The following is a 10,970-nucleotide window of genomic DNA, read 5'->3' on the forward strand; positions in this document are numbered from 1 at the left end:
AGTCATGTCCAACTCTGATATGGTAGGAACCTTCAGTTTTAGGTGATTATATACAAACTTAATAAACACATTAGTTGTTATATTCTGTTTTAGAATCAGTTTCCTAAAATTTATATCTTACTATCCTATTTTATTTGTAAAAGTTAAATGTATCTTACCTACATTAAGAAGTACTAGGACTAGTGAACCTTTTATTTCTTTTTTTTGTTGTTGTTGTTTTGTTTTTTGTACTTTGCCACTATAATTTATTACAAGATATTGACTACTGTATATTATAGCTTGGCTTCCCTGGTGGCTCAGATGATAAAGTGTCTACCTGCAATGTGGGAGACCCAGGTCTGATCCCTGGGTTGGGAAGATCCCCTGGAGAAGGAAATGGTAACCCACTCCAATACTCTTGTTTGGAAAATCCATGGATGGAAGAGCCTGGTAGGCTATAGTTCATGTGTCACAAAAAGTCGGACACAACTGAACAACATCACTTCACTTATTGACTATTGTCCCTGTGCTATACAGTAGGCCCATGTAGTTCATACACAATTGCTTGCATCTGCAATCCCAAACTCCTAATTTATGTCTTCCCCAACATCACTCTCCCCTTTTGTAACCATAAGTTTGTTTTCTATGCCTGTGAGTCTGTTTCTGCTTTTTATTATATTTTATATTCAACATATATGACATAATACAATATTTGTCTTTCTCTAACCTACTCCACTCAGTGTGATAATCTCTATGTCCATCCATGTTGCTGCACATGGCATTGTTTAATTCTTTCTTATGACAGAATAGTATCCCATAAATATATATTTGTATATACTATATGTTCTTTATTCATTCATCTGTCAATAGACACTTAGATTGCTTCATGTCTTAGCTATTGTAAATAGTGCTAGTATGAATATTGGGATGCACGTATCTTTTTGAATTAGAGTTTTCTCCAGATGTATCCCCAGGCATGCAATTGTTGAAACAAATGATAACTCTAGATTCAGTTCTTTAGGGAAACCTCCATACTGTTTTCCATAGTGGCTGCACCAATTTACATTCCCACTAGCAGTGTCGGATGGTTCCTTTTTCTATTGAGGAATATTTTAAACAAGTGTCATACTAGGTGCTAAAAAGACAGTGGCACAACCTGCCCCTCTCACAGCCAGCATGGTACTGTATATTCTTAACTAAATTATCAATTCTATGTATATACACATACACACATACATATATATATGTGTGTGTGTGTGTGTGTGTGTGTGTGTATTCATAGATCAATTCAGTCACTCAGTCGTGTCTGACTCTTTTCGACCCCATGGACTGCAGCATGCTAGCTTTCTGGTCCATCACCAACTCCTGGAGCTTATTCATACTCATGTCCATCGAGTTGGTATACACACATACAGAGGTTCATAAGAGAGCTTTTTACAAAGGTAAATGTTCAAATTGTGCCTGTATGAAATGGTGGGGTATAAGTTGTTCAGTACAAACTTCACAAAAGATCTTGTCATATATGTGAATCATGTGAGTTTATCAGTGTATTAGGGACAGGAACAGAGTGAGTTAATCTATCATGGGCAAGAATGAGGGAAAACATGAATGAAGAATAAAAACATGGAATTAATATATGACATGCAGAACTAAATATGTTCCTAATACAGTAATTAATGCACTTCAGAAATTATGAAGAATCCTTTGTAATCAGATTTATGCATATCAGATTCAGGTAATGCATATGTGAAGTTAAATAGAATGATCTAAAGACCTGGACTGAGGATAATTAGTAAAAAGACCTGTTTCATTCACAAAAATAGATTTTATTTTCATTCTGAATTACTTAACAATTAAGCCAAAGTATTTTGATTGATCATCAGGTAGACCTGTAAAACTTTTTGCGCTTAGCAGTTTGTAAGTTGGTAAATGTGAATACAACAGGAAGAATTACTGAGTTTAATTTTTTCCCATATTTTATTGTATTTCAAATAATTCTAATCATCCTTTAAGATGAGTAGAACATTTGGAATAAAAGATTTAGAGACTAATGACTTGATTATGGGAAGCTATTTATTTCATTTAATACCATTATGTGTATATATATATAAAAATAAATCATATTTTCTATATGACAAATTCTCAAATGCTGTCTATTTGAATTCATAATAATGCCATGATTAGAGCATGAATAGCAAATAATATAAATAATACATACCAAAAAATTGATAGCAGATATTGCGACTTGCCTGTATCCAAATGCTAGAAAACAGAAAAAGATAAACAACATTCATTTTTTGGATTTACATACTGTAGACATAATTCAGGCAAGGTTTATTGGCTATCACTACCCTCTAAATTGAAAGCACTGTGTGATATGTAATTGAGCTTTTGGAATGATACTTTTGCAATCTGCAGAGATGGTAATATTCTTGCTTTCTACATACACTTTTCTGCTAGTGACCTAATGATATTTAGAATATAAATGTAGTCTATTCATAATTTTTATTATTAAACATTTTAAAAGCAGGTTTGATCTATCCTGTTTATCACTAATTTTTAATGAATTAATTCAGTTTTATTTTTGGCTGCATTGAGTCCTCTTTACTGTACACAGGCTTCTCTCTAGCTGTGGTGTTGGGGCTTCTTGTGGTGGCTTCTCTTGTTGCAGAGCACAGGCTCTAGGCACAGTGGTCTCAGCAGTGGTGGCTTCAGGGCTCTAGAGCACAGGATCAGTCATTGTGATGCACAGGTTTTGTTGCTTTGCACCATGTGGGATCTTCTCAGACCAGAGATCGACCAGTGTCCCCTGCATTGCAAGATGGATTCTTAACCACTAGACCCCTTGGAAGCCACGTTTTTGTCAGTGTAAGTTTGTCAGTGTAAAAGCACATTAGTATGACCTAGTGTGTAAATGAAATCAATATCTCTTTTTAATGTTCAACAATAAGAAAAATGCTAATAATCATAATTTTTCATGTCAATGTATGGCAAAAACCACTACAATATTATAAAGTAATTAGCCTCCAATTAAAATAAATTAAATTAAAAAATAATACTTTTTATTTTTGCATTGATGTTTTGCAACATACAGTATTTTAAGAGTTTTGAATATTTTCAACATGAAAACAAATACATGGAGCAAGTGCTATTTTTCTCATCATTTGGTAAACTATATATACATATATATATTCTTTACATAATTTGTCAAATCTTGAAGAGTAATGGACAAAATGGAATTTGAAGCAGAGTTCTAAATTCACCTTGTTTATAGTAGAGAAGTTTGAATATAGAAAATAATGAAAATGAAGTTTTCTAATAAGCTCATTATCTATATTAATAGTTGCATTTTTCTAGTTTTATTTATTGGGCTGGCCAAAAAAAATCCATTCATGTTTTCCTGTAACATCTTATGGAAAAATTGGAAACTACTTTTTAGGCAACCCAATAAATTGTGTTTATTTTTGTAAACACATCTACAAATTACACATTAGTGTAATTACTCATTTTGAATCCTGGATTTTTTAACATAAGAATATATTTAAAGTATTTTCTGATATTATAAACATTCATTGTCAAAGGTATGATAGAAATTGCATCATATTGTATAATATAGTTCATAAAATTTAATGTGAATATTATATATTTATTAATGTAATTATATTAAATATATTCTAAATATTACATAGGAGGATCTATGCAATATTTAATTTAAGAGCTAAAAGGAGGGATTTGTTGTAATCAGGAAGATCAGGGAGGACTTTGAATACATAACTGAACTTTTATCTAAAAAGTGAATAGATGTTAACACATGGAAGAGAGGGGTTCAGAACCATCATGCATCAAGACTGTGAAGATATGCTTTGTTTTTATTGTTTTGTTTTGTTTTCATTTTTAGTGAGAATAAATAATGACATGATAAAAAGGTATTGGACCAAAGAGTGTAATTTTAAAGTATTTTATATTTATTTCCCCAAATAAGTTGTAGATAAGATAATTTGAAACAAGCTTTCTAGAAAAAACATTAGATACCATTAAAATTGTCTATAATGTTTTTATAATTTGTATAATATTTCACATATAGATCGACAAAATGTAGGTCATTTTTTCTTTAGTGCTTTTGAGACTAAACATTTTTATATATTAAGCTTCCTGTACATATGCATTCTGGTTAGTAGTTAATAGAATGTTCTTGCCACTGCGCAGTTCAATTATGATAATATATTTTTCTTATTTATTTCAAGTATTGTTCAAGGATGCAAAATGATCTTCCTAATGGTATATGTGTTGGAAATACATACCAACAGATTGCTTTTCATTTGTTAATGTGTGTAAATGTGTAGATGCTATTTATTTTATGCAGTCAAATCTATTGATAATAAGGCTATAAAAATGTGGAACTATTTGTATAGAGAATGCAGAAAGAAGTGAAAAAAATAATTGATACAATGGACAAGGAACAATTATTTAAATTATAAAAACATAAAAATAACAGAAAATTTTAATAATCATGTATGTAGTAAATAAAAAAATATCCCGAATTAAACACTTGAGTATGTATTGAGTTGGTCAAAAAGTTCCTTCACATTTTTAAGTTAAAAATAAAAGACACGTTTTTCATTTTCACCAAGAACTTTATTGAACATTGAATTCACCATTTTGTTTCACTACCTTCTGCTATTTTTCAAGACACTTCATAATCCCATCTTCTCAAACCTTTTTGTTTTCTTGAGCAAAGAACTATCACAGGTGCCTTTTACAGCCTTACAGGGAATAGAATTTTTTCCCTTAAGAGAATTCTGTAAAGATCAAAATAAATGGACACCCAGAGTTGCAACCTCTGGTGAATACTGCAGATGTAAAGTTTTAACAGTTTTCGCCTAGTCATCAAAGAAACACGCAGTCTTATGTTATCCTGATGGAAAATTACACAGTTTCTACTGACTAATTCCAGACACTTTTCGTCAAGTGCTGCTTTCAATTGGTCTAATTGTGAGGAATACTTTTTAGAATTAATCATTTGATTTTTCAGAAGGAGTTCATAATAGAACCTTTCAATCCCACGATATACACGGCATCACATCCTTTAGATAAAGACCGATCTTCGGTGTGGTTGGTGGTGGTTCCTTTCACTTGCCACATTGTCACTTCTGTACTACATGATTGCAGAGTATCCAGATTTCATTGCTTGTCACAGTATGTTTTAAAAAATGGAATGTTTCTCTATATGTTTAAATAAAGAATCACATGTGGAAATGTAGTCAAGAGATTTTTTTCCCCTTAACTTATATAGAATACAAACACCAAAACGATTAACATTAACCAAGTTGGTGCAAATGATTTTCAGCACTTTATTTGAATAAATTGAATGTATCAGCTATCTCCCATTGATTTTTTCACTTAGTGTCTCAATTTGATGACTATCAACTGCAACTGGTCTACCCAACCATGGTGCATCGTCCAGTAAGAAATCTTCAGTACAAAACTTTGCAAACCACCTTTGACACATTTGATCAGTCACAGTACCTTCTATATACATGGTGTAAATCAATTTTTGTGTTTCAGTTATATTTTTACCTTTCTTGAAATGATAACACAAAAGGTGCCAAAAATTTTGCATTTTATGTTCCATCTTCAATATTAAAAGGCTACATAAAAATTCACCAATTTCTATACGTAATTTTTTTAAAAAACTGCACACTGTAATGACAGCTGTCATAATAAAATCTAACAGAATTGTTTTGAATGAAGTTAAAGACAATTAAGCAGACTACAGATATCTTATGGGAAAAAATAAATGAACTTTTTGGCCAGTCTAATGTCAAAAGATGGAGAAGGCAATGGCACCCCACTCCAGTACTCTTGCCTGGAAAATCCATGGACAGAGGAGCCTGGTAGGCTGCAGTCCATGGGGTCACTAAAAGTTGGACACGACTGAATGACTTCACTTTCACTTTTCTCTTTCATGCATTGGAGAAGGAAATGGCAACCCACTCCAGTGTTCTTGCCTGGAGAATCCCAGGGACAGGGAAGCCTGGTGGGCTGCCGTCTATGGGGTCGCACAGAGTTGGACAGAGTCGGACATGATTGAAGCGACTCTTTGCGACCCCATAGATGGCAGCCCACCAGGCTCCCCCATCCCTGGGATTCTCCAGGCAAGAACACTGGAGTGGGTTGCCATTTCCTTCTCCAATAGCATAGCATAGCAATGTCAAAAGAACATATATAAAGTGAAAGCACAGAAAAATATGATGAAAAAATTAGACACACATAAAAATACAATCATTGTTTCTTTCATTTTTATAATTGTGAGGTTGAATGAAAGATTACATTATATTGTATGCATTCAGGTGTTAAAGAAAATTTACAATGGAAATAATACAAAAATTGGCTCAAATCTTCTGCAACTCTTAAGTATCTGAACTTAATAGAGCATGCAGTTTGATTACAGTTTTTTAATCTAAAATAACTTTTAACTTGTTTAATTAGTATGCTTGTTTATTTTCATTAAATATGATTATTTAATAAGATTCTAAATACTTGGCTGAAAAAGTTTTTATATGTATCTTTACTCTTTTTGTCATAGTCTTTTCTATAATGTTAGTATTTTTGCTTTTAGATTCAATGCTGATTTAGGAATGGATTTTTAAGTATCTAGTTTTAAAATTATTGTTTAAAAAGTTTTTGTGTTTGTCTATGTTTTCAGATTTAGTTCATCTCATTCAAAGATAATGTAGTTTGTACTACCTTTTTTTTGTTTTCAGATTCCACATATAAGCCCATTTACAAAGCAGATATAGAGTCACAGAGTAGTAAACATAATTATGGTTACAAAAAGGCAAAGTGGGAGATGGACAAATTGGGAAACTGATATTAATATATACACAACTCAGCTGATAAAGAATCTTCCTGCGGTACAGAGAACACCAATTTAATTCCTGGGTCAGGAAGATCCGCTGTAGAAAGGATAGGCTATCCACTCCAATATTCTTGGGCTTCCCTGGTGGTTTAGATAGTAAAGAATCCACCTTCAGTGCGGAAGACCTGGATTTGACCCATAGGTTAGGAAGATCTGGAGAAGGGAACGGCTACTCACTCTAGAACCTTGCCTGGAGAATCCCATGGAGAGGAGCCTGGCAGGCTACAGTCCATGGGGTCCCTAGGAGTGACTTTCACTTCATTTCATATATAAAATAGGGGCTTCCCTAGTGGCTCAAGAGTAAAGAATCTGCCTGCAATGAAGGAAACCCAGGTTTGATCCCTGGGTTTGGGAAGATACCCTGGAGGAGGGCATGACAACCCTCTCTAGTATTCTTGCCTGGAGAGTTCCATGGATAGAGGATCCTGGAGCACCACAATCCATAGGGTCACACAGAGCCTAACACAACTGAAGCGACTGAGCAACAGCAGCATATATAAAAGAGATAATAAGAACCTCCTGTATAGCACAGGAAATTCTATTCAGTATACTGTAATGACATTTATAAGAATAGAATCTGAAAAGGAGTGGATATATGTATAACTGATTCGATTTGCTTTGTAGCAGAAACTAACACAATGTTGCAAATCACTATACTCCAATAAATAATAAATTAAAAAAAAAAAAAAAAAGATAGTGTAGAGTAGTCCTACTTTGGAGAAACAGCATTGAATTTTCCCTGTGGCTCAGTTGGAAGAGAATCTGTCTGCAATGCAGGAGACTTGGATTAGATCCCTGGGTTGGGAAGATCGAGAAGGAGAAGGCTAACCACTCCAATTATCTGGCCTGGAAAATTCCACTGACTGTATAGTTCATGGGATTGCAGAGTCAGATAGGACTGAACAACTTTTTCATTAATTTCATTGTCAATATAAAATCAAAAAGTTTAACCTTAAGTTCTAAGTAAGCATTATAAAAGGGAAATAATCCATTGTGTATATGTACCACAGCTTTCTTATCCACTCATCTGCTGATGGATTCATGTTGATGTATGGCAAAACCAATACAATATTGTAAAGTAATTAACCTCCAATTAAAATAAATTTTAAAAAAAGGGAAAGAATCACTCTTTAAAAATCATTGGCTGAGATAATGAATGCAGGGTAGATCTTTTTTGTAGATTAAAGCAGAAAAGTGAAATTCTGAGGAAAAAATTAAATGTAACAAATGTCATAATCATTTGACAAAGTTAGATCTGCTGGATCCCATTATTAGGCTTCCACTCCACTAAGTCACTTCAGTCGTGTCTGACTCTGTGTGACCACATAGACGGCAGTCCACCAGGCTTCCCTGTCCCTGGGATTCTCCAGGCAAGAACACTGGAGTGAGTTGCCATTTCCTTCTCCAATGCATCAAAGTGAAAAATGAAAGTGAAGTCGCTCAGTCGTGTCCAACTCATAGCGACCCCATGGACCACAGCCTACCAGGCTCCTCCGTCCATGGGATTTTCCAGGCAGGAGTACTGGAGTGGGGTGCCATTTCCTTCTCCGTTTTAGGCTTCAATGTGTGCTAATTATCTTAGGCCCACACCAATATTGTTACAGACTTAGTGGTGCCCCCTAATAGTTAGATGTTGAAGCCATAAATTTCAATATAATGGTATTTAGAGATTCCCTGATATTTCAGTTGGTAAAGAATCCTCCTGCAATGCAGGAGACCCCAGTTCAATTGCTGTGTGAGGAGATCTGCTGGCAAAGGGATAGGCTACCCATTCCAGTATTCTTGGGCTACCCTTGTGACTCAGCTGGTAAAGAATCCGCCTGCAATGCGGGAGACCTGAGTTTGATCCCTGATTTGGAAGATCCCCTGGAGAAGGGAAAGGCTACCCACTCCAGTATTCTGGCCTGGAGAATTCCATGGACATGAGCTAATTATTGTAGGGATCCCACTATTGCTATAGGTTTAGTGGTGTCTCCTCATAGTTAGAGGTTGAAACCATAAGTTTTAATAAAATTGTATTTAGAGATGGAACTTTGGGGAATTAAGTTTAGATGAGATCATGAGAATAGGGCCCTTGTGATGGGACTAGTATCTTTGAGAAATGCCAGAAAGCTTGCTTTTGCTCTTCACCATGTGAGCAGTCAGTGATAAGGGAGGCATCAACAAGTCAGAAAGAGAGTCCCCACTACAGAACCCCACCTGCCAACACCTTGATCTTGGACTTTCCAGGCTGAATATTTGTGAGAAATAATCCCTCTGGATTAAGCCAATCGGTGGTATTCTGTTAGAGCTATCAGTGCACACTAAGAAGTGATCAATTTAAAAAATTTAAGCTTTTTCTCAGTTCAGTTCAGATGCTCAGTCATGTCTGACACTGACTTCATGGAATGTAGCACCCCAGGCTTTCCTGTCCATCATCAACTCCCAGTGCTTGCTCAAACTCATGTCCATCTAGTCAGTGATGCCATCCTACCATCTCATCCTCTGTCATCCCCTTCTCCTTCTATCAATCTTTCCCAGCATCAGGGTCTTTTCCAGTGAGTCAGCTCTTCATATCAGGTGGCCAAAGGATTGGAGTTTCAGCTTCAGCATCAGTCCTTCCAAAGAATATTCAGGACTGATTTCCTTTAAGATGGACTGGTTGGATCTCATTGCAGTCTAAGAACCTCTCAAGAGTCTTCACCAACACCCGTTCTAAAGCATCAATTCTTCAGCTTTCTTTACAGTCCAACCCTCACATCCATACATGACTACTGGAAAAAACATATCTTTGACTAGACAGATCTTGTTGGCAAAGTAATGTCTCCACCTTTTAGTATGTTGTTTAAGTTCCTCATAGCTTTTCTTCCAAAGTGCAAGCGTTCTTTAATATCATGGCTGTAACCACCATCTGCAGTGATTTTGGAACCCAAGAAAATAAAATCTGTCACTGTTTCCATTCTTTTCCCATCTGTTTGTCATGAATGATGTGACCAGATGCGATGATCTTAGTTGTTTGAATGTTGAGTTTTATACCAGCTATTTAACTTTCCTCTTTCACTTTTATAAAGAGCTCTTTAGTTCTTCTTCACTCTCTTCCATAAGGTGGTGTCCTCTCCATATCTGAGGTTACTGATATTTCAAATCCTGACAATCTTGATGTGAGTTTGTTCTTCAGCCAGCCTGGCATTTCTCTTGATGTACTCTATAAGTTAAATAAGCAGGGTGACAATATACAGCTTTGACATATTCTTTTCCCAATTTGGAACCGTTCCATTGTTCCATGTCCAGTTCTAACTGTTGCTTCTTGACCTGCGTACAGATTTCTCAAGAAGCAGGTCAGGTTGTCTGGTATTCCCATCTCTTTAAGAATTTTCCACAGTTCGCTGTGATCCACACAGTCAAATGCTTTAGCATAGTCAATAAAGCAGAAGTATATGTTTTTCTGGAACTCTCTTTCTTTTTCTATGATCCAATGGATGTTGACAATTTGATCTCTGGTTCCTTTGCATTTTCTAGATCCAGCTTGAACATCTGGAAGTTCTCAGTTCATGTACTGTTGAAGTCTGGCTTGGAAAAAAATTAGTATTACTTTGCTAGCATGTGAATGAGTGCAATTGTAAGGTAGTTTGAACATTCTTTGACATTGCCTTTCTTTGGAATTAGAATGAAAACTGACTTTCCCAGTCCTGTGGTCATGGCTGAGTTTTCTAAATTTGCTGGCATATTAAGTGTACCACTTTCACAGCATCATCTTATAGGATTTGAAATAGTTCAGCTGGAATTGCATCACTTCCACTAGCTTTATTCGTAGTGATTTTACTAAGGCCCACCTTACTTCAGACTCCATGATGTCTGGCTCTAGGTTCATGATCATACCATCGTGGTTGTCAGGGTCAGAAAGATATATTTTGTATAATTCTTCTGTGTATTCTTGCCACCTTTACTTGATATCTTCTGCTTCTCTTAGGCCCATACCATTTCTGTCCTTTACTGAGCCCATCTTTGCATGAAATGTTCCTTTGGTATCTCTAATTTTCTTGAAGAGATCTCTAGTCTTTCCCATTCTGCTTTTTTTTTTTTTTTTTTTTTT

General features: G+C 35.2%; 1 protein-coding gene across 1 annotated transcript in view; it reads right to left on the bottom strand.

The window, feature by feature from the left end:
• TECRL (trans-2,3-enoyl-CoA reductase-like) overlaps nt 1-10,970 on the bottom strand; it is a 144,464-nt gene that overhangs the window by 22,515 nt on the left and 110,979 nt on the right. The window contains exon 8 of the mRNA XM_010848894.1: nt 2,198-2,241. Coding sequence (XP_010847196.1) covers nt 2,198-2,241 — 44 coding nt within the window. The remainder of the gene's footprint in view (nt 1-2,197; nt 2,242-10,970) is intronic.

The sequence above is a fragment of the Bison bison genome, unplaced genomic scaffold (genome assembly GCF_000754665.1).
Source record: "Bison bison bison isolate TAMUID 2011002044 unplaced genomic scaffold, Bison_UMD1.0 scf7180017864279, whole genome shotgun sequence".
Classification (NCBI taxonomy): Eukaryota; Metazoa; Chordata; class Mammalia; order Artiodactyla; family Bovidae; genus Bison; species Bison bison.